Below are 25480 nucleotides of genomic sequence, written 5' to 3' on the forward strand. Positions count from 1 at the left end.
GGGCCACATCAATATCCTTAGCAAGCCAAGTCTGGTCCGTGGGCCATAATTTGAGAACCCCTGTATTAAGTATTACCATTCACAATGATAGCAGATCTTCTGGCCATCACAACCTCTAAGAAATTCACAGACAATGAATTTAGTGTAGCACCTAATTTGGGACCAGTGTTAAGCATTAGCTCCTAGAATAAGTTACAGAATAAGCCGAGTTAAGGCAATTCAGTCAACAAGTATTCTTTAAGTACCTCCTATGTACTAGATACTATGCTAGGCAGTGTTGAAAACAAGTGGAAAGTTCTCAAGGAACTCATATTCTTTGAACCTTAGGTCCAAATTTGTGCTATCAAAATATGTACTTCTATTTTCCCTAGCTAATCCAAAGTACTCTAATCTCTTTTCTTTCTTAAGTCTATAACATATTAATTTATATTATTCACACATTTTAAATTATAAGCTACATAATCTCAGGTATCAAATCATGTACTTCTTTTCTGAGCCCATGAGCACCGTGCTAGGTATATTTAGTAAATACTTGATTAGTTTCTTTCTTCGCAAGATGAGCTCAGGTAGCTAGGAAAGAAAAGATATTTCCTGTGCCTGACTACAGAAGCCATGTGGTATAGGACAGTGCTGAATGTGGAGTCAGGAGACACCTCTCTGGGATTTAGTTCCCTCTTCTTGAAAATAAGGTGTTTAGACTAGAAGACATTTAAGGCCTCTGCTAGTGCTGAGTTTTTGACCCAAAGACTAGAAAAACAACATTCATAGGATCTATGTTTTCATTAAAATTAGATTTATTCCTGCCTAGGAAATGTTCATATAGTTGCTTTGTGCCACAATCAAATGTACTACAATCTTGGCAAACTAGCTAATCTGTACCCAGCCACTTGAAAGTGAGTTATGTTTAGTAGGTGTTTGTAACCAAGAAAATAATTTGTTGGAACTTGGAAGGGCAAAAAAAATCTCTTCAAGCCTGTATTATAATCCAAAGCCATCTTCTAGCAGTTCAAAGAACTTTTCTTTTTGTTATATTCTCTTTTCTTAGGTTGACTAAAGAGGTGTTTTTCTTCCTTTGTAAATTAAAAGTATTCATGACCTATATTTGTAGATTACTTTGTACTTTTAAAAACATTTTCATATAGTACTGAAATAATGTTCTATCAAGATTATTAACAAGAGAGAATACAGAATGTACCAAGATACATGGTATCAAAGAACAGAGTCAAACTAAATATTCTAGTTTATTTACATTAATCAGTTCATCTTTCTTAGGGTGCTCCTTCGAGTTCGGATGCTATACTACCTGAAATCTGAAGTTCTGGGAGAAGCAGCAGATAAAGCATTTGAAGGAATCTCTGCCAGGTATAATAACCACTGTAGGCAGGCCAGAGCTTTGACTATGTACAAAATCAACATAGACTCATATGTGTTTTCTTCAGGCCTGTACCTTTTACATGGAATCTTATCTTTGGTTACATTCCTCATGACGGTCATTAGTATTCATAGATATTTTTCTCTTTCATTTAGGTGATATTCTTATTGCTACTTTATAGATCATTTGATTTAATACAATATCTTTCAGAATATGAACCCAAGATAATAATACAATGACCACAGGTAGAGGTCATGATCCAGAGTAATAAAACATGACAGTAATTTTGGTGGGAGCTGATAGCAAACCATAAGATGAGCCAGCTTATGTCTCTTGAATTCTTTCCTTGGGCTCCATCTTTTCTTTGCCTTTTAACACATGTAGTACTGAGAAAATACTGAATCAACAAAGCTCAGGATAGCAGCAAATAACCAACCTAATGAACTAAGCTCTCAACTTTCCTTCATCCATGTGTTGGTGATCATGGGAGCTATAAAGGAGGAAAACATTGAAAAGAATATGAAAACCAGTATCTTAAAACTTCTTTGTTTATCCTGAGAATAAGGTTATAATTTGTTGACTTGTCATTATTATAAAAATTACCATCTTGAGTGATTTGTAGTTAGAATAATTTCATATAGTAGACATGGGAAAGAGCTGATGACTTTTTGGACAAAGCTTCCATGGTAGTTAAAAACTTTTTTTTTTAATTAATTTTATAATTATAACATTTTTTTTGACAGTACATATGCATAGGTAATTTTTTACGACATTATCCCTTGTACTCCCTTCTGTTCCGAATTTTCCCCTCCTTCCCTCCATCCCCTCCCCTAGATGGCAGGCAGTCCCATACATGTTAAAGATGTTATAGTATATCCTAAGTACAATACATATGTGCAGAACCGAATTTTGTTGTTGTTGTTGTTGTTGTTGTTGTTGTTGTTGTTGTTGTTGTTGTTGTTGTTGTTGTTGTTGTTGCAACTGAAGAATTGGATTCGGAAGGTAAAAATAATCTGGGGACAAAAACAAAAAATGCTAACAGTTTACACTCATTTCCTAGTGTTTCTTCTCTGGGTGTAACTGTTTCTGTCTATCATTGATCAATTGGAATTGGATTAGGTCTTCTATATGTTGAAGATATCCACTTCCATCAGAATACATCCTCATATAGTATCATTGTTGAAGTGTAAAATGATCTCTTAGTTCTGCTCATTTCACTCAGCATCAGTTGATGTAAATCTCTCCAAGCCTCTCTGTATTCATCCTGCTGGTCATTTATTACCGAACAATAATATTCCATAACATTCATATACCATAATTTACCCAACCATTCTCCACTTGATGGGCATCCATTCATTTTCCAGTTTCTAGCCACTACAAAAAGAGCTGTCAAAAGAGCTGTCACAAACATTTTGGCACACACAGGTCCCTTTCCCTTCTTTAGTATTTCCTTGGGATATAAGCCCAGTAGTAGCACTGCTAGATCAAAGGGTATGCACAATTTGATAACTTTTTGGGCATAATTCCAGATTGCTCTCCAGAATGGTTGGATTCTTTCACAACTCCACCAACAATACGTCAGTTTTCCCATATCCCCTCTAACATTTATCATTATTTGTTCCTGTCATCTTAGCCAATCTGACAGGTGTGTAATGGTATCTCAGAGTTGTCTTAATTTGCATTTCTCTGATCAATAGTGATTTGGAACACTCTTTCATATGAGTGGAAATAGTTTCAATTTCATTATCTGAAAATTGTCTGTTCATATCCTTTGACCATTTATCAATTGGAGAATGGCTTGATTTCTTATAAATTAGAGTCAATTATCTGTATATTTTGGAGAAGAGGCCTTTAACTGTAAAAATGTTTTCCCAATTTGTTACTTCCGTTCTAATCTTGTTTACATTAGTTAAAAAACTTTTTAATTAATTTAAGTCATTCAAGAAGTGCATTATGCTTTGGCAGGAATCACATTTGAGTGTGTTGTAATGGGAATTCACTTGTGGCAGGTGTGGACTGGATAAGAGGACCTCTAAGACACTTTGAATTCTATAATTCTGTGATAGTAAAAACCAGACAGAAGCATCACCTCTAAATTACGCTGAAAACATGTTTTTCAAATGAGAGATACAGCACTGTTTGGTAGAACTCTTTTTAATGTTGAATTTAGCCATATAGCTAGGTAAAAGATGCGTTGCTTTACAGAGTTTTGAGTAGTCTTCCCATAATGTTACATCTCCTAACCCTCATCTTCTATATCATTCCTCCTCCAATTCCTCATCATACTAGTACAAATATTCTTGTTACGTTAATAATAATGTTTCTTATTTCTACTTTTTGATCAGTTTGAATATTGAACTTCTCATTTTAGTCCCATGCATTTGATTATGTACAAATTTAGCAGCCTTAAACAGTCTGAGATAATTTAAACAAAATGGAACTGTCCAAAGAAAACTGTCCTTTTTTTAATATTGTTGTTTCCTTTCTTAAAAATGATACTAATGAGACCCTGAGGTGTATAGTATTGGATTGTTGGATGTTGAGTTTTTGTCCGTATAAAGAAAAATGTCTATTCATGCTGTGTCTTCCACAGAGAGTTGGATGTTTTATTGCCTGATATTGACTACGTGGAGATTCCAGTGGATTGGTGGGATGCAGAGGCCGATAAGTCTCTTCTTATTGGAGTGGTCAAGCATGGTGTGTATTCCTAAGCGACTTAACAATTTTCTCCCAATAAATGGTCACCTCAGGGAAAACTATGCTTTAGGAAACCATACTGTCAAAGAGGCTTTTAAATGTATTAAGCAAAATTTCTTTTGGACAGTTGTGAGTAAGGAAATAAAATATTCATGGTCACTGGCTCTTGAAGTTTTTTACATAGTTGATTATTATTGGCTATTTGGTCATTGTCAAGTTATGTTTTTCACTTTAAGTAAAATTTCATGTCTAGATCTTGGAAATTAGCAAAAATTGATGTATATTTTATGGTAATAGAATGAATATTTTCAATAGATTAGCGATTCAAAGGCTAGAAAAGTTTTGTTACAAATATATACTGGACAAAAAATGCAGTTGCATAGGGTTATACAAAATCAACCAAATGATCTTTTTTTTCCAAGTCTACTCCAATTAATTCATAAATACATATCACACATCTGTTATGTGCTAGGCAATGTGGTAAGTGCTGGATATCCTTAGTATTGTTGGTATAATGCCTTAAAGGTAAAATATGGCCATAAATAGACAAATATTTTCATGGCAATTTATTTACTGCAACAGATATTTCAAGAAGCTTTTTATGTATCTGGGACATATAAGATTATATTTCATACACCTCTCCCACAATTAAAAAATTGAGTCCTTTTCCACTTTCGAGGTCCCATCAGATGTCCCATTTGTACTCTCAGCTGATTGTTTGCTAATCCGTGATGAGGTGTTAATTGATGATTAAACTATGATCCTAAAATTATAATAACTTGAGATGTGAGGGATACCATACTCCTACCTCTTACAGTTCCCAACTAAATAAGTGCACTTGGTCTGTGTACTACTGAAAAATTGTTAATTCTAACATTTCAGTAACAATTAATGAATGCTCAAAGATATTAATCAGATCCATATGTTGCTTGCACTGATATTTTCTTGGAAATTTCCTTGAGTATAATCTAAAATTCAGGTACTTGATTTTCACTTGTGGATAGTCCAGTAGCACAACTTCTTTTATAACCTTACTAGAAGGTTAGCTATTAGTAGTAATGATAGCATTTAATCCTAATTTTAGAGGAGGGAGCATGTGATGTTTCAGAACCCAGTAATAACTAGTGTTAGATTATAAAGAGTAGATGACCTAGAAAGTCTAAAGATATATAGTAAGATCATAGTATTCTGAAAATGGGCAAATTTTTAAAGCAGGCCAGAATATAATAATATAAAGAATAAATATGAATTTGATTCCTTCAGAAGAGACTGATAAATGTAGATTATATTTCCCTCTGTGTCCCAGTGCCTTAATGGTAGAAATAAATACATTTGGAAATTAAAGTGTCATTCAGATTCTTCTTTCCTGCCTTTGTTGTGTTTCATTTTTTTCCTATTGCTTTCAATATTAATTAACACAGAATACTGCTGAATGTTACATGGAGTTGATAATCTAAAACTAATTAAACCTATTGAAATAATGCTTAAGTTAATATAAAATATCTAAAGTTTGTTTCAAAGCTGATCAAAACCTAATGCATTAGTTCAGGCTGTGCACAGATATTCCATTTATTAATAGAAAAGTTTCCAGAGCAAAACTTTTATTCTCTGTCATGTTCATGATTGCTCATGCTTGGGTAAAATGACTATTCCAACTTTTCCCTTCACTCTTAAGGAGACTCAGGTTTATGAAGATGAAAATCAGAGATGTAAAGAATTGGATTACAGTGGTTATGTCCATTCTCTTGGAAAGGATCATGTGGACAAAATAAAAGGAGCAAAGCTATTATTCCTACAAATCTACTTTCTTGCCTCATTCTCCCTTGCCCCTAATATTATGTTTCTATGGGAAGAGATCATATATATATTTGGAGCAGGAAAAGACTTTAGTTTCCATGTTGTCCAACTTACTGATTTAACAGTTGAGGAATTAAGGCCCATGGATCTTCTGACACCAATCCTAATGTTCTTTCTATCATGACATATTACTGATAAAAGAATTTCATGGCAGCATTAACAAATTACTAGACATAAGTAAATAGCGCTTGTTATGTTAATGGTGTCTTTAGATTAAGAGCAAAAGAACCCTCAAAAGAAAATTGTTGTTTAAATGTATCCTACTCATTATCATTGTCTCTGTTGGCACCATCATCATCATAACAAATGCATATTTCTAACAGAGGTACCAAAGCTAATGAGGAAGCTAAGGAGCAACAAATTAAAATTAGTTCTATTAACTCTTGGAATGTTCCCACATAAAATTAGCTACTCATCAGTTATAACTGGGAATTATGATCATGTCCTGGCAATAGTTCAGAAAAAAGTTCTTCTAGGTATCTGTCATATCTCCTGGAGATTTCTATTCAACAATACTTCACTGGCATATCTCTTCTTAATCGCTTATAAAATCAGTCAATTTAATTTTTAGGAAACTTAGATTTGTGTTTTAGGGGACTTAGAAATAAAATTTTCTGTTGTGTGACATCTTGTGTGATCAATTTACAGATTAGAAAGAATCTTTAAGTTGTCTCTTTTCAAAGCTTGATATAGAGTGATTCTAGTCTTTTCCCAATAGGTTAAATTTGCTTCTAGTACCAGTGAATTCATTCATTGGGTTACTTTTAATTACATAATAATTAACTTTTTGACCTTAACCTTTTTAATCACATTGCCAGGCTTTTTCATTGTAATCTGTATAATCCCTTGGGTTAAGATAACAATGATAGTAGGAAACAGGCCTAAATTAGAACACACAGTTTGCTACCTGGTGAAAAAAAATATGCAAAATGAAGAGTTTTAGAACCAGATTCCTATTCAATTATCATCTCAATAGTCATCAAACATCTGTTAAATATCTATTATGTGCCAGACTCTATATGAAGCACTGAGGATTCAATTATAACATCCCTCCCTTCAATGAACTTATAATCTAACGGGGAAAGACAAACCACAAAAAAGAAACCGAAAAGCAAGATGGAAATACTTGGTGCACATGGTAGAGAAGTCAGAGAAACCCCAAAGTAATACTGCCAAATGGGAAGTGAGATGTCTTTCCTGAGCTCCCTCCTCAAATGGAGGTTTTTAGAATTCATGGCTTTGTCCTCTAATCTGAAAGGTAGAGGGTTAGTTATGATGGATGGATACCAACATTGGTCCAGTCCTATAGAATGAGATTTCCCATAAATGAAGTTCCTAGAGTTTGGTGGAAAAGTCAGAGAAATCTTAATAATTCAATCAGGTGGGAAATATCTCCATTGTTCCAGTTAGCCAAAAACAAGTGAAATTATTGCTCACAGAGTGTTTGAAGTTTTCTTTTTTCTTTTTATTTATTATTTCTATTTTATTTATTTTTATTCTTTTATATTCTACTTCATGTTAGAAATATTTTCATGTCAAGAAAAAGATGATCATGGTATTTAGGTTTATAATCCTTTAAAAAGCATGTGTATAAATTGTGACATTCAATATAACGAAAGAAATGTAGGTAGACTTTGGGGTTTGATACTATTTCTAATGCTCTTTGATATATTTATCCAGGTTATGAAAGGTATAATGCTATGCGAGCAGATCCAGCTCTTTGCTTCCTGGAAAAAGTTGGAATGCCAGATGAAAAGTCCCTTTCTGCAGAACAAGGTGTCACTGATGGTTCACAAGACATTTCAGAGAGGTGAGAAACCATATGGGCCCCTGGCAAAGGTAAAATTATGACCTTTTGTGCTAAGAAAATCCCACCTCTTCCTCCCTCATCCAACACCTTCCATAATTATTTTATCATAATGTTCCAGTCTTTAATATCTCTTTTCAAGCCATCCCTCATACAACCTATAAAATTCTATCAAGTACACTTTTTAAATGAAATTCTGCCCCTCAAATTTGTCCAATGGCTGCTAAACAGTGCTGGTGCAAATGTAATTTTTTTGTATATGGAGATTGACCAAGATGGTCCGCCAGGTTCCCTTGTATGGAACCTTATTACCTGCTTCACTTGCAAGCTGATAATCAAGAAAGATATAATGAGGTCACAAGTCTTCTATGCTGAAGAGCTCTTTAGATGAGACAGTTCTGACTGCATAGAGTCCTTAAAGGGCTTTCAAACCCCTTTACACCCTGGCCATCTTCCTAACTTTCTAAACTTTTTGCTCTTTACTCTCTTTTTTCATTTACAGTCTGATGCAGCCACCCTGTCCTTTTTGCTGTTCCTTGCACATGACATTCCAGCTCCTGGCTTTTTCACAGGCTATCCCCCATGCCTCTGCTGCCCTGCCCCCTCACCTCTTGATTTCCTTAACCATCCTTCAGTCTGCTCATAGCCCACCTTCTGCAAGAGGCTTTTCCGAGTTCATCCTTCCCCACCACTGCTAGTGCCTTTTCTATGAGATTACGTTCTACTTACATTGTGTATGTCTTGTATAGACATTTTTTAAATGTTATCTTTTGAATTAGAATGTAAGCTCTTTGAGAGCAGGGGTTGTATTCTTACCTTTCTTTGTATTCTAGCACATAACACAGTGTCTTACACATAGTGAGTGCTTACTAAATGCTTATTGACTGACTGATTAAAGAACTTCTTGAAATTCTATTCCAACAGGCTTAGTTTTCAATATGTGGCAATGTCCTTTCTAATGTCCAACACACAGATTTCTTGACTTCCACAAGGATTACTTGCAAATAAGTGTTGAAGCATCTTGTTAGCTTTCTTGGTTAATTTTATAGAATAACTTAATATAAGAAATTGTGGGTTACTTCTGGTGATCCCTGAACAAACAGGTACTTCAAAAAAACTAGCTAATACAGATAAGTCTATTGGTGATTTCACATATCTGCCATCTATTTATGGCCATAAAAAGAGGTAGATCATTTGTTTGATGAAAATGAGAGAAGGCTCTAATAGCTTATTGATTTCATAAGGAGGAAGGGCAGGCTTCCCTTTGAAATGTGTCCTTTGGTAAGATTTCTTAGAGAAATAAAGATAAGAATGACACAGGACAGTTGTGGTCTTTGTCAATGTGGGAAGTGCTTAGGGTAGTGAAATCAAGCACCTATTATTTTCCCTAACATAAGTTTGAAGCAGAAACTATTAACCCCCAGAACCTTTAAGTTTTTTAGAAATTGTCAACAGAAAGTAAAATGTGATGTATCTCTTAATGTATATGCCTTGCAAGTAAAGGAAGAGAGAAGAAAAACTATTCTGTTTTTGTCAATTTGAGAAATGGTAGGAAAGACCACCAAGATTGTAGAACAGTAGCAGCTCCAGTTTCTTCTCAGGCTTTTTGTATTCACCATTTTGTAAGAACTCCTCTGCTTTCTCCCTTTTCCTGCCTTCCCTACCTAATTGTTTAGGATAGATTCAAGGAGACTTCATCAAATCCCAAAAGAATTAGTATATCAGGGCAGCTAGGTGGCACAATGGGTAGAGCACCAGCTTTGAACTCAGGAAGACCTGAGTTCAAATTTGGTCTCAAACACTTAACACTTCCTAGCTGTGTGACCCTGGGCAAGTCACCTAACCCCAATTGCCTCAACCAAAAAAAAAAAAAAAAAAAAAGAATTAGTGTGGCTTAGTGGTATAAAACTCAAATAGAAAGGGGGTCCATTTAACTATACATAAAGCCCCCTGCAGACCACATATTGACTTAGTTTTAAAATGTAATTGTTATCTATTTTTGTTATATTTTTATTTATTTTATTAAATATTTCCCAATTATACTTACTCTGATTAGGCTGCACCTAGAAGTGTTGTGGGCTATATGTTTGATACCTCTGCTCTAAAATGTTAATGAATTACCTATAAAATATAGCCCAGGTTTACTACCTGAACATTTTTAGTGTTTATGTCCTGGGTGTTTCAGGTATATAACTATAAGATGTAACATGCCTCCATAAAAAAAGACTAGGAAAATTTAAAGTTATCTTGAAGATAAAGCCTTTAATTGTGCCAACTTAGGAGAAATATTTAAACTCCTAGCTCATTAGCTTCAGAAATTCACTTTGGCATTTATTAAGCATCTTCTATTTTTTTTTTTTTTTTAAGATATTGTCCTAGGTGTTGACGAGTCAATGTTTGAAAAACCACACACACAGAATCCCTCTGTTAAGGGACTTTTCAGTCTAATAGTGGGATAGAGTATATATTAACAAGTAAATATTGTAGTGACACCTGGGGGTGCAGTAGATAAAGCACCAGCCCTGGAGTCAAGACGATCTGAGTTCAAATGTGCCCTCAGATACTTAACCCTTACTAGCTGGGCAAGTCACTTAACTCTAATGTATCTTGTGCAAATTATAATGTGATAAGAACAAAAAACAAATCCAGATAAATTGCTCTAAGGCAATTTGAGGAGGGGAGAACTTGATGAAGTTGCAATCATGATCATTGTGATAATCATTTATGGGTTTAAAAATGTAGAGATACGTTTATTATTTATTATTTTCTTCTGAGACTTCTTGCAGATGAAAATAAATTAGATGTGAAAATACTTCCTATTTTGTTTTAATAATTTTCATTCTTTATACTCAATAAACAATGTTACTTTTTCTGTATACTTTAATCTTTAAAAATAAAGTGAAATTGATAGTAAAAAAAAAAATATGTAGAGATAAACAGTAAAACCAAATTAATTTTTTCTGTGAATGGTTGTCTTACCAATAGTCTGCTATGCTCTATCATTTATATTCAGCATGACATTCTTTCTCCTCAGATACATCTCTCCCAAGCCAAACCAGAATGGTGGCAACTGCATGACATGAGTACATAGCCATATTATTAGTATGGAAAGGATGTAAATATGAACTCTGAGCTCTTTCTTCTTAGCAGAAGTGATAGAACTCATTCAGACTCACTTGTAGGTATGCATTGTCTCACATTATTGACAAGAGTATTTTTAAAACAATATTGCTAATTCAGAAAACAGCACTTTAGACAGGATCTATTTGGTTGTCCTATCAATGACTGACTTCCTTCTGCTGTCTCTGTTTATATAATACTTCTTTTGAACTTGCCTGCAGGGATCTTGAAGCTATGTCTTTGCTAACAGTGAAAATGAATAGCATGAATTGTATTCCTATTTCATCTTCACAATTACTTGGTGGTCTCCAGTAACTGCAATAGTACCATTGCAATAACAGTATTGTGTTACAGAATTTATTAATCATTCTTTCATTTGTTCAGTGAATCTTGGACTTATAAAAATAAAGAATTTGGGGATTTCAGGGGACTCCAGACTTAAAACAGTATGATTTTGCAGCCAAAAAAAGCAGGCATGGTATCCAGTAGTAGTGAGAAAATCATCCTGCTAATTCTCTGCTCTAGTCAGACCACTATTGGATTCAATTCTGTAAGCCTTATTTTAGAGAGAATATTTGTAAGCAGTAGGATGTGTAGAGAGGGATGACCAATATAGAGATGACTCTCCGGGCTGTACTGTGTCAGGACTTGTTAAAGTAAGTGGAACATTTAACCTACGAAAGATAAGACTTAAGAGAAAGCATAATCATTGTCTTCAAACATGTAAAGGGTTGTCATTTCAGAAGAAAATTAAGTTTATTACATTGGCTAGAGAGAAAAACTCAGGGTAACAAGTGAACATTGCAAAAAAGCAGGTTTAGATTTAATTTAATTTCACTGGCTCTGTCCAAAAGTATGATGTGTTGCCTCAGGAGAAAATCTGCTCTTTTTCATTAAAGGGCTTCAAGCAAAGGGTGAATGACCCTCTGTTGGATTTAACTAGATAGTCCTTTTCAACTCTAGTACTCTATATAAACAGAAACATTTCCTGGTCATTTTGTGATCTTTTCTCTGACTTTCATCTAGAAGCAATCTGGATAAAGATGATCATACTGAAGATAAATTAGATGGTCTGCAGAAACAGTTGGTAAGTCAAATATGCAGTAGTTATTTTTCATGTTACTTATTTTTAAAAATTGTCACTGTCTTTCATAACTTAGCATTAGACAAAGAGAGCATGAATCACTACTGCCTAAGAGAAATAGATTCCTAGGGCCAAGAAAATACATGTCACTGTGGTAGACTGATTCTAAATCTAATAATGGGCATGATTATAATTTAATTAAGTTATATTCTTAACCTGTGGTCCACTGATCCCCAAGAGATCTGTGGATATATTTCAAGGGGTGTATGAACCTTGGTGGAGAAAAAAAATTATCTTTGTTTCACTAATCTCTAAATGAAATTTAGCATTTATTTCCTTTATGTTCTGAAATCAAAGAGGGATAAATTAGACTGCCAGAGGGATCCATGACACATTAAAAGGTTAAAAGTTCATGGACAGATTTTTCTCCTGCCTCAATTCCTGATAATGTCCTTTATCATTTCATTGGATAGATATATTAGTGCCCAATGAATATGGAAGGTCCTACAAGTTATCTTTCCCGGTTATGTATTTTTGCTTATTCTTTCTGCTCTTGTATCTCAGAAGTTCTAAGTGTGTTTCTACTCTAATGCTTTATATATAGTAAGCATTTAGTAATTGTTTGTTGACTGACTAACTATCCTAAAGAAGATCAGACTTTGTGTTTACCTCAGAGTAATTTCCATTTTCCTATTTATACTTGTGAGGGATAGAAAATCCTATCCAAAAATGACTTCTCAGAGACCTCTCAAAGTAAAAAGCAGAAAAGTTGTTTATTTAACAAATTCTCATGAGAATGAGCAATTCCACCATGAGGAGGGAAATAAAGAAAGCTCACAGTAGAAGGACTAAAGAACTAAGGGAAGATATACAGTTTTTATAGGTTTAATTGCAAAAGGATTACATCATGAGTTTGGGGAACATTAAGAGATAGGTGCCCCCCCTTCCCCACCAGTTAATTGAATGTCATCATATATCTCAAAAACTAAACAATTAGTAGCCTAAACATCGATAGCCTCGACAGACATAAATGTCATCAAAAAATCTAACCAATTAGTAGCCTAAACATTGAACATACCTATGCAGGTCACAGAGACCTAGAGAAGATAGAATACAGAAAAGGAATTTAACATTGCTGTAAGTTCTTCACCATATCCTTACTTCATACTTGCTCCCCACATACTGAAGTTGGACTTATCATTTTCTCATATTAAGAGATAAGAATTTTTTCAAGATACACTTTCATAAGCCCTTGACCTGCTGGATAAGCAAGATGGTTAATGCAGCATGTAAATGAGAATTTATTCTTTAAACTTTATGCCTTAAAAAAATAAGCTAAAGACAAATAAGAATTGCCTTTAAAATTTTAAATTTAAAATTGAGGTTATGAACCAAATATAAGTGCCTTCCTTCCACATTATAGATTTTTCTTTAGAAATAATGTCATGCAGGGCGGCTAGGTGACATAGTGGATAGAGCACCAGCCCTGAAGTCAGGAGGACCTCAGTTCAAATCTGATCTCAGACACTTAACACTTCCTAGCTGTGCAACCCTGAGCAAGTCACTTAACCCCAATTGAAGAAGAAGCTTAAGCCCAGAAAACTGAAATATTGTGTTCAGGTTCATTCAGCAGGGTAAGGACTCTTCTCCTGGGAGTTCTGTTTACCACAATTTACCAACCCTTTTTATTATGATTTAGTCAAACTTTCATTTATGGCTCAATGTTAGTCATTGCTGTATCCTGTGAGAGTGTGGTTATGCAAGGTGTCATGGGCTACTTTGAGGAGTGTGCCTGATAACCTGTTCCTTTAAACTTTGGTCAAGTTTTAAGGGCATTTTCACTGGGTTGCGGAAACTTGCATGTGTAGGTCTAATAAAAATTAACAGTAAGGCTAGGACCAAGCTTTTGTACCTGTGGGACTGATTAAAGCCCATCTAAGCATTTTTAGCGCTTTGCTTTGGGTTAAGCTACACAAATTAATAAATAATTTTGACATAATTTGAGTTTGTATACTATGTCAGTATTAATTTTTTTACATTTTTTTCCAGTTTTTTTTCAAAACTTATAAAAAAGTGAACCAAGTTTTTGGTTTAAAAGATGGTATACTTATCTAGTTTTTACAAGTAAGCTTATGATAGTTCCTATAATATCCTATTAGGCCAGCTTTCATATATTGTTTTATTGTTTCAAGTTAAGGTCTATCTTTACTACCCTTATTGCTGATAGATGCTAATATTGCAAGAATGCTAATAGGAATATGTTTGTGATAGGTTTAAACACACACACACACACACACACACACACACACACACACACACACACACACACACATACACATACACATACACATACACATACACATAAACTATGCCAGGTAACGTGGCACATGTTTGTACCAAGTTAGAACTGATAAAGTAAAGACGGCCTCAAGGTTATGTCTTTTCTTACATTATGAAAAAAACTTGAACATCTAATTCTAAGTGCTTGATTTAGTTGGAGAAAGGATAGGATACACAATAGGTTATTGTAATCTAATCTAGAAATTACTTCACTCTTCCCAACCTTTGCTTTTTCTCTCTACATAAAGAAAGAACACAGATGTTTAAAGGGCTTTCCACTCTGTTTTGAATTTTCATAGTGGGGGTTTTTTGGGGTTTTTTCTAATGCAAAGTAGCAAGACTCCAAATAAGTTGTGAGTTCCATGGTACACCTTTTTTTCCTAGACTCAGCTGCCAGATACCTTTAGCTATAGAATCAGAGAGTAGAGTTGTTATATGTAGCCTGTTCAAATACATGCCACCAGTGGTTTGTCTGTATCCCCAAAATGATCATTTAGCCTGAAAACAGCTTGTCAGAAAGCAAGCCCTTCTTCCTCCCTATATTACAGATACTTCATACTTCAAGTTTTATTTCTTTGGGGAATAAGGACTTTGAAAGATCTTCTCATAAGAATAAGTTAACTTTTCTGTAGGCATGTTTTTTGGTGCCAATTAAATAAAATATCCACCTTAAGAAGCTTATCTCTGCCATTAATAACAGCCCAGTTTCACTTGGAGCTTTGATTCATTATTTTAACTTAAACTTCCTGGTAATTTATCCTATTAGGTTTTCTGATTAGGTAATGATACTTTATTAATGTTTCATATTGATATGTATTAAGATAGGAATAATGAGCCCTATAAATGATAACTTAGGTACAGCCTTGGTGAAATGGTAACTCTAAACTATAAGTACCTTTGGTAAAGCTTCTAATTAAATCCATCATGAAAATAGAATTTCTGCAAAATGTGATTACTAAAGAAACAGCTATATTCCATCATGTTCAAAGCTAATTTGTACAGAAAATATTACTTGATTCAATTATAAGAGCAAACACTAATGAACTTTTCTCTAGTTATTTTTTAAAATGTGAAAATCACTACATGGAAGACATGCAGTAAACAAGTTGTCCAGATTTGGTGACAGCTCACAAAGAATATGTCTCTTAAATGTTCTTTTCCTTTCTATATAAGAGCATGTAGTAAAAATTAGTAGTGATGATCAAGGAAGAGTTTACATCAGTCCTTGATGGTTGTGGTGGCTTTCTTTGTCCCTAGGAGGATAACAGTTTTGGTGAAAGTGAGAAGAAGGATGAAGTCATGGCAGGTGAGACAATACCCTTCAGAAGACAAAGAAGAAAGCATTCAGCTCATATTATGCTAGAATTCATATCTTAAGAGAGAACTACAACTTTTATGAAGCCTTTAAGAAAGATTGACCCTTTTCAAACCCATCAACACCTTTCCTATTGTAATTAAGACATAGATATCAAAATGATCTAGTTAACATTGAAATTTTAAGATAACATCTGTTATTCTTCTGCAGGACAAGGAGGTAAGGGTTTAAGATTAATGGATCAAGAATTATTAAGTTAGAATAGTAGTGGGAAAGAAAACCTAGCTACATCATATTTTATAGTTCTTTAAAAAAAGAAGGCAACAAAGTTCCACTTATCTTGTGCTTCCTATCAGATATATCTAAAATTTCCAAAGATCTCTTTCACCCCTACAAAGCAGCTCATTCTAGAAAAAGGTATTTATGCTTTATAGATATAGGAAGTCATACCTAAGATTTTGCACAACACGAAATTTTTAATACTTTTTGCTAAGTCCTTATTCTTGAATTTGTTATTAAATGCCTTCAAATATGTTAATTTGGAAAATAATGGTGGCTTTGAGTTATTCAGCCATTTTCTCTCTAGTTCTGTTTTATCATTTGGGTAAAACTTATTGAAAATGTCAGTGTTTGGGGTTTTTTCTTTTCCTTCAATAACATTTTATTTTCCAAATACTATAAAGATAGTTTTCAACATTCATTTTTGTAAGATTTTATATTCCAGTACATTCATTTTTAAAAGTATAGCACAAAAAAAAAAGTATCATCTTTATTTTAGTTGTTTGTAACTACTAATATCCTTGCTGATGTTTGAAGCCCAGGATGGCTCCGACCCAGACAGATCATCCTGGCCCGTTTCCTCAGCCCTTACTGCTCGGTTGAGACGCCTGGTCACTGTTTACCAACGTTGTAATCGCAAGGAACCCACTCGAGCTGAAATTTTAGGCTCAGGTAACCAGGGATATTGGGTCCAGGAAGATATGTTTAGAAGAGCTACTGAAATGGACCCTATCAACAAGGATATCCAAAAAAGGTAATAGTAAAATGATATATACTAATTAAGAATGTGAGGAAAATTAGTCTTCATTGCTAAGCCAAAAATTTACGTGAAAGTGAAATGTTCTCTTCCAAGGTTAATCATGTCCTCAGAATTAAACAGAAAAAAAAAAATTAAAGTTTTCATAATGGTAAATTTATAATCGTATGAAGTCTGATGCAGTTTGAGGTGATTGAGTTCAAATTTCTATGTAGCCATGTCTTCTCCTATGAGGGTGACAGCCTCTTTTCCAAAATTAACACAGTCCCTGGGGATGTGGATTGAAAGTCCAATGTGGGAATTTTGAAATATTTTACTTTTTTTTTTTAACTTCCCTTATGTGAATCCTCAAGATGGACAAGAAGAGAACAAGCAGATTTCTATAGAACAGTGTCCTCCTTTGGCGTTGTCTATGACCAAGAAAAGAAATCCTTTGATTGGACCCAATTTCGAGTCATCTCACGCTTGGACAAGAAGACAGATGAAAGTCTAGAAAAATATTTTTATAGTTTTATGGCCATGTGTAGAAATGTTTGTCGCCTCCCCATGTGGAAAGATGATGGTAAGAAATGCTACTTTTAACATATCATGGAGTAAATGGAAGAAAGTCTTGGAATTAGTTAATTAATCACTATAGCAGTATATATTCTAACATGAGGAGTTCCTGAGAGAATAAAAAGTTTTGCTAATTTGTGGAATTCGACTAGTTGTATCCATCCTTGCAAAAAATTAAATAATTTATTCTTGATCTGCTTCCATACCAAAAAATAAAAATTTCGGGTTAGGTTAAGACTTCAGAATATAATTTTAAAAAAATTGTCTCAACTTGTAAAAGTTGAGCTGATTTATATTGCTCTAGAACAACTGAACTTTTGCACCACACTTACATTAAAAAATCTATTACAACTACAATTTTATCTGAGGGTAAAAATATTGAAAGTAGTAATTGTCATTTGGTCATCCTTTAATGTGATATTGAATTGGTCACAGGAATTTTACCATAACCTACTTCTAAATGAGTGTTTTTTTGCCCTTTAAACTATACATTTGTAGATAAAAACCTTATAGTAGCATTGCTGTACCTCCAAAGACGGACAGAACTGATTTAAGTGTACAAGGACACTTCCATTTTTGCCTTCACCATGACTTCAAAAAGTCATGCATACTAGAACTAGGATTTTCAAATTGTCCTTTTACCCTCTCCTTGGCCTATATTTCTTCCATGAGATTAATTTCACTCAGCTTTGGGTATTTACTAATTGATCATAGTCCCTGAAGTAAACCAAGATTTGCAGTAGCATTAATTTGTATCAACTTAGTTTATAAACATTGTTTTAATTTTATGTTTCATATAGAGTCAAACCATGATTCCAGAGAGATTCGAATTGTATAAATCAAACACCATTGTTGCCAAGAGCCACATAAAGTAATTAATTTTTTACTTATTTATCTCTTTAGGTCCACCAGATCCCACACTCTATGTTGAACCAATCACGGAAGAACGTGCTGCAAGAACTCTCTACCGCATTGAACTTCTGCGGAAGGTCCGAGAGCAAGTACTGAAATACCCTCAGTTGCATGAACGCCTCCAGCTCTGTAGACCTAGCCTCTATCTGCCAGTCTGGTGGGAGTGTGGGAAGCATGACCGAGACTTACTCATTGGCACAGCTAAGCATGGACTCAGTCGTACTGACTACTACATCATGAATGACCCACAGCTATCCTTTCTGGATGCCTATAGAAACTATGCTCAGCACAGAAGAACTGAAGCTCAGGGCCCAGACAATGCGTGTTGCCTTTACCAGACTAACTCAAGACTTTATGAATCCCTTACATATACTCAAATGGGAAGGACTTGTGAGTCCCTAGATACAGAACATGAAAATCAAATAAAGATGGAAAGCATGGGTGATAATCTCAGCCGCACTGAAAGCAACCTACCTGATGTAACATGTGATAATTTTATTTCCAAAGTTCAGGATATCATTTCTATTAACCATGATGAAAGCTTATTACCTGATTCTTTAGAGTGTATGATGTTTGGTGAAAAGGTTTTCAACAGTGAGCCAAGTTCTTTCATTCAAGAGAACCCAAGTAGCACTGATTCCAGGAAAGATATTTCTTTAGCCTTAGCAAGCAAAAATAAAGAGAACCAACCAGGTAGCCTTGAAGTGGAGGTAGCTACAAACCGCTGTTCTTTGAGTAATTTGGAAGCAAAAATAGAACAAATGAGCAATAAAAATGAAAAGCATTTGTCTCTCCTCACTATAAAGGACCTGGACTCTAACAAGTACATACCTGCTCCAAGACAAGAAACTGTAAGACATCCTGAAGCAAAATATGGTATTCCCCAAACCTTAGAGCAAGGGAATGTAAGTAGATTAATGGAAATGTGTAGCCTTAGTGTTTGTAATTCTGAAAGAAAGCTTTCTTCAGGGCAACAGCTAATTGATTTGTTAGGAAATAAAAGTCTAGAAGATAAATTAATGTTGACTCAGAACCATAGTGATGAAGAAGAGGAGGAAGAAGAAGAAGACGAGGAGGAAAACTCAGAAGTAGGAGCACAAATAAGAGAAAGACCAGAGAGTATAGGTCAAACTGACCTTGATACTAACATATCAAATGAAAAGAGAGGCTTCACTATAGATAAAACTAAGGAAAGGGGCTCTGAGACCCAAAACTGTGATCCTGCAGAGCTAAGGAGTATGGATCAAACAGTATGTGAATGTCACTGCAAACCTATAGACAGGTGGAAAAATCAGGATGACACTATGGAATTTGAAATGGAAAAAACCAGGTTCCCTGATCCAGGCTTATACAAAGGTAAAGCTGTTAACACTATTGCTGTGGAATACAAAAGTGGAAACAAAACTCTTTTATCAGAGCCCTTGAAAGTAGATCATGAATTTTTAAAAGAAGATTCCTGGGAAGATAAGGCAGAAAGGCGAAGAGGATATACTACATGTCCTCTTGAAAGGAGTGATCTAAAACAAGAAGATGTGGATTTTGAAAATAAGGAAGATGATGATGATAAAGATGGAAATTTACAGAGTCAAGGTACAGTATGGAAAACTTGTATTTTTCTGACTAGGCTCTTCATCATTTCTTTGCTCTTTTTGTGCCCAGATCACTTACTGCAACTTTACCCCTATTTTATGAGGCCTCTTGTAATCTTAGTATAAGGAATGATTGTGAAATCAGGATTCATAATCATCCACCTGTTTCAGTACAGAGCTTGAGCAGGTTATAGGAAGCTATCCTCTAGAAATGTGAGGGGCTAGAAGTTTATAGTTACTGCCTTCCTCTCCTTAGCAGATAAAATCATCCAATAGCTTTTATTTTTAATAGCAGGGAATTTTTTCTTGAGAGTGTTAAGATAAGAAAAAAGCAAAACAAAACCAAAAAAAAAAAAAAAAAGATAATTGCTATTGTGGGCATTTACAGTAGCCCTATTAGGTAAAAATTTTACATAGTAAGGTTGATCAATTAATGATTAAACAGAAAATCCATTTTGTTTCATTCTTTTTAAAGCTTTGTAAAATAGTCTTCCTTTCTACCTCAGTGTGTACAGTATATGAAACTTAATTGAATCTTTGTTTGACAGTTCAGGATTTTGGAATTGTTGAGGGCTTACATTTCCAATCATGAATCCCTATAAGTATGGAATGTTTAGCTAACTATGAACTGAAACTATCCTCATACAAGGCACAACAAACCTTAAAAGGTATCTTGTTTTAAAATACATTTGACAACTTTTTGCTCCTTTCTGTTAAAAGTTATATGTAGCAAGGAAAAAGAGAGTTCTGGTTAATTGAAATTTCATTCTATTTCTTTCCTAACCAATCATAACTCTTAATGTATTCTGTATACAGCAAGCATTTCTTGAATCATATTGGCTAATATAATTGAAAGAAGGAACTATTCCCAGAAAGGTGCTGATAATGTTTATAGTTGTTCTAGGAGTAGAAAAGTGAGGGTATGTCAGATGAGCTGAAAACAAAGTTATTTTACTAGATGAGATAAAGAGAGTAAGCAATTTTAGGCTTAGCGTAGAGACTGATAACTACTGATATGTTAATAGGAAAGCTCTTAAAGAGCACAAAAAGCAGGAATTGTAACTTAAATTTTAGTCTGCCTAGCTTACGAGTAAAGATATTCAAGAACTTGGGGACTTAAGGGAAAGGAGGTATCAGAGGTCCATACTATATGTGGTCCAAAGGAAAACAATTTTCACAGAATAAAGTATAAAAATACAATGCATAGCTACAGTAGCTCCCAAAAAATACAAATAAAAAACACTTAAGTACTTACTATGTGACAGACACTATGCTAATAATATGCTGTTAAATGTAGTATAATCCAGTATGTGTTTAATAGGAATTTTTTTCTAATAGTGTCATAGTGTCCCATTCTTAGTCCCACAGTGATCAGCTCAACCCTTCCCCTTCCTACATTCAGATATCTGCTAAGCTCTGGGCCTCAACATTTACTGTGGCATTTTTTGATCAGCCAGTGATCAGCTAATTAGCCTCACCTTGTCATTTCACAGACAAAAGATGTCCACAAATCATTCTGCTTAGGAATCTGTCAGCTCTCTGCTTATAAATGTCATAGATCTCTCTAATATTAGATCTAATTTAGCACTTTGTTCTTTAGTATCAGAAACTTAATGATTCTCCACAGTACCTCTTTAATGTCAACTTTGCTGCATTCCATTATGTTTTAAAACTTTCATTCAAAAACCATCTTCTAATGTCTGTCTTTTGAAGTAAAATAAAGCATTTATTAAGTGCCTGCTATGCCAGGCACTAAGCTAAAGTGTTATAGATACAAAAAGAAGCAAAAGACAATCCCTGCCCTCAAAGAGCTTACAATATGATGGAGGAGACAGTGTAAACAAATATATACCCCCAAAAAACTATCTACAAAATAAATAGGAAATAACAGAAGGAATGCACTTTAATTAAGAGGGTTTGGAACGAGCTTCCTCTAAAAGGAAGAATATCAGTTGGGATTTAAAGGAAGTCAGGAAGATCATTAGGTGGGGCAGAAAAGGGAAAGCATTCCAAGCATAGGGGACAGTCAGATAAAATGGTTGGAGTTGAAATATGAAGTAGGAGTGTCTTATTTGTGGAACAGATCAGGAGCTAGTGTCTAGTTCAAAGAGTACATGTCTAGGAGTAGAAGTAAAAAAACTGGAGGTTGCGGGGAGAGGCAGGTCACGAAAGACTTTGAATACTAAATAGCATTTTGTACTTGATTTTGAAAGCTATAAGAAGTCACTGGAATTGATTATGTCTGTGTTGGGGAAGCCAGGGCCAGGGGTGTATGATGTGATCAGATATGCACTTGAAAATCATTTTAGTGGATGGATGGCAGGTAGATTAAAGTGGGGAGAGACATGGGGCAGACAAATCCCATGAGCAGACTATTCAGTAATCTAAGCATGAGGTAGTAATGGCAGCATCAGAAAAGACATAGAGACATATTTGACATGTTCCAAAGGTGAAATTGACAACCCTTAGCAACAAATTGAATATGGAGGGTAAGAGGCAGTAAGGAGTCTAAAATGTCTCCTAGGTTGGGAGCCTGAGGGATGGAGAGAATGGGTTGTCCTATATAATGATAGAGAAGCGGGGGAGTAGGGTTAGGAAGCAAAATAAAAGAGTTGTTTTGGATATCAACTTGAAATATCGAAAAGGCAGTTGGAGTTCTGAGATTGGAGGTCAATTAAGTATTTGGAGCAGAATAGATAGATTTGAGAATCAGCATTTTTGTTGTTTAGTTATTTTCAACACTTCATGTTACTTTTGGGGCTTTTTTCTTTCTTTTCTTTTCTTTTTTTTTTCTTTTTGACTCCGGAAACGATTTTGTTTTACATTCTTACAAGAATGGGTGTCTAAGCTAGTGAACATTTTTGAAACCCCAACCTTTGGGATTCTCTTGGCAAAGGTACTGGAGTGATTTGCCATTTCCTTTTACAGATAAGGAAACTGAGGCAAACAGGTTTAAGTGAGCTGTCCAAGATCATACCACTTGTAAGTGTCTGAAACCAGATTTAATTCTGGAAGAAGATACTTCCTGACTTCAGATTTGGTACTTTTATCCACTTTTATCATCTAGCTACCCAAAATAGAAATGGTAATTAAATTCATGAGAGCTGATTTGATCAAGTGAGAAGACCCCACTATAGAATTGTGAGGGACACATATGGTTAGAGAGTAGAATCTGGAAGAAGACCTACCAAAGGAGATAGAGCAAGAGTTTTCAGATAAGTAGGAGAAGAACCAGGAGAAAACTAAGATAAACCCTGCTCTCAAGGAATTCACATGCTAATGGGAAAGAGATGGTAATAAATTTTCTTTAATGTCATTTCCAGTGATAAAATAAAGGCAGTTAGGTAGCATGGTGAATAAAGCACTGAACTGGGAATCCAGAAGACTCATTTTCCAGAGGTCAAATCTTGGGCAAGTTGTTTAACTCTGCTTCAGTTTCCTCATTTGAAAATGAGCCGGAGAAGGATATGGCAAACCATTCCAGTATCTTTGCCAAGAAAACATCAAAAGAATCAGAAAGAGTCAGATATAACTGAAAAATGATTTGATAAAAACTGATAAAATCATAATAACTGAGCTGTTTGAGAGTGCCAAAGGCACCAAATCTAGCACCCATGTGGTAAGCTTCTAGGAGCAGAAGACCACCAGTCTACCTAAAGAGAGGAGCTAAGTAGGAAAAAATTCTGTACTGATAATGATAAGTATTGGGAGTAGGCCCATCAGTGTTTGCTGTATTGAGCCTGGGCAAAATAGTCACCCAAAATAGTCATTCAGTTACCCATCACCAGTGCCACCACCAAAAAGAGAGGAAAGAATAAATTGGGTATTTTATTTCTGTTAATGTCATGTAACTCATTTACATATTTTTATATTGTCAGATTATCCAGGAAAATATTCTGAAGAAGAAAGTAAGAGCTCTACCTCTGGAATAGCAGGAGACATTGGAGACGAGCTCCAGGAAGCCCGAGCACCAACCATTGCTCAGCTTTTGCAAGAAAAAACTCTTTATTCCTTCTCCGAATGGCCAAAGGTGCCTTCCAAACATTATAATGTTCATTAAAAGTACTCACAGATAAAAGAAGGATATTTGATGTATTTAGAAAGATCAGGGACTCATCTATACTTTTGAATTTGGAACCGAAAAGATAATCTGTGATGATGATATTCACACACACACACACACACACACACACACACACACATGAGTCTCATATGCTTCATGGTTGATATTTTAAACTAACAAGTTTTGAGCCATGGGTACATTAAGTAAAATAACATTTTATCAATGTTTTCATTTTAAAGAATTATTTAATACTTGCTTTAACTCTAATATTTGAAAGAGTATAAAAGTTAGGGGTTTTTTTATAACTTAAAGTATATGAGACAAGGAAATGAAGCTGTAAAAATTTATTGAATTAAACTTTCTAGCTAATAAATCCAAATAAACCTATTTCAGTCACCAGCAACTTATTTTTTGGAACTATGCAAGTGAAACTTCTATTTTTGTTGGATTTTAGTAGGTTTTTCTGTATACTTACACAATGTACTCTCTCATGTAATAATTACTTTTAGGATGCTTTTTTAATACACAGGCCCTGAGAAAACTAAATTTGTATACTGGAACTGGAAAAAGGACCTAGAAGTCATTTAGTCCAACCCCCTCATTTTGCATTTAAGGAAACAGGTCAGAAAAGTTAAAGGATTTACACCTAAAATCACACTAGTAGTAAGTAATCTAGAATTTGAACCCAATTGGAATTCTGACTAAATTCAAGTCCTTTTATATATAGAATGATTATAGAGTATTGTGATCAAGAATATCTGTCATAGTTTTACATAGCTAAACGGTTTAGCTTTATTAGAATTGATTAGTTCTGTGCATCAGAAATAGTACATTATTGTCACATTTAGTCTGAAGTAGGTACAATCAATTTTGAGGAAATACTGGCTGTGACTGACTATACACTCAGTTCTTATCTTTATGTCCTTTGCTTATGAAGTGTTTGTATAGTTTTAAACTATACAATGCAGGTATAGTTCCCATGCAATAGTTTGGAATGTATACTCCAGTTCTTCCTCTTACTCCATCTTGTCATAACCCATTCAAATTTTCTCTAAAGAAGTGCTAAGAAAAAAATATTTGTGAATTTGCTTTTGTTCTATTTAAGTTTCTACTACCCAGTACAAGTGTAAGAGATTTGCTGTTGCCATTCTTATTTGCAGGATCGAGTGATAATCAACCGCATAGATAATATATGCCATGCAGTCTTAAAGGGCAAGTGGCCTTCTAGCCAACAATATGAAATGCCAAGCACACTTCCTGCTCCAGTGTTAATCAGCAGTCCTGGCTCACGAAACAGCCTTGCAGAACAAGAAACACCAGGCCCTAATTTCAGCAATGGAGCTGCACTAGTCACACAGATCCCAAAGGTGAGAAGTCAGGTAATGGTGTTGACCCCAAATAAGGAGCTATTTCTGCTTCTGCTACTGATTGATTACTTCATGTATTGATTCAATAGAAATTTCAGCACATAGCATTTTGGGGAATTTCCCTGAATGTCAAGTCTTCAAACATTGACTTAATTCTTACTATGTGCCCAGCACCATGCTAAATGCTGACTAATACCAGTCTGTTTCTTTCCTCTAATTTCTTGTTCTTTCCTATATCTTCATATTTTATCCTTTAGTAAAAATGTAAACTTCTTAAATTCAGGAACTTTTTTTTTTTGGGGGGGGGAGGCTTGTATGCTTTATAGATAGTAAATGTCCAAATGAAAATATTGTCTTTATAACTGT

At 34.6% G+C, this 25480-nt stretch overlaps 1 protein-coding gene across 7 annotated transcripts in view; it reads left to right on the forward strand.

Moving 5' to 3' along the window:
* Window positions 1–25480, forward strand: part of CHD6 (chromodomain helicase DNA binding protein 6) — a 172315-nt gene that overhangs the window by 127642 nt on the left and 19193 nt on the right. For 6 of the 7 annotated variants that reach the window (XM_074292626.1, XM_074292628.1, XM_074292633.1 and 3 more), the window contains exons 24-33: window positions 1273–1362; window positions 3966–4069; window positions 7607–7736; window positions 11880–11940; window positions 15535–15583; window positions 16409–16625; window positions 16982–17190; window positions 18087–19685; window positions 23563–23714; window positions 24908–25114. In XM_074292626.1, coding sequence (XP_074148727.1) covers window positions 1273–1362; window positions 3966–4069; window positions 7607–7736; window positions 11880–11940; window positions 15535–15583; window positions 16409–16625; window positions 16982–17190; window positions 18087–19685; window positions 23563–23714; window positions 24908–25114 — 2818 coding nt within the window. The remainder of the gene's footprint in view (window positions 1–1272; window positions 1363–3965; window positions 4070–7606; window positions 7737–11879; window positions 11941–15534; window positions 15584–16408; window positions 16626–16981; window positions 17191–18086; window positions 19686–23562; window positions 23715–24907; window positions 25115–25480) is intronic. The other variant, XM_074292632.1, reaches the window with a different exon arrangement.

The sequence above is a fragment of the Sminthopsis crassicaudata genome, chromosome 2 (assembly GCF_048593235.1).
Source record: "Sminthopsis crassicaudata isolate SCR6 chromosome 2, ASM4859323v1, whole genome shotgun sequence".
Taxonomy (NCBI): domain Eukaryota; kingdom Metazoa; phylum Chordata; class Mammalia; order Dasyuromorphia; family Dasyuridae; genus Sminthopsis; species Sminthopsis crassicaudata.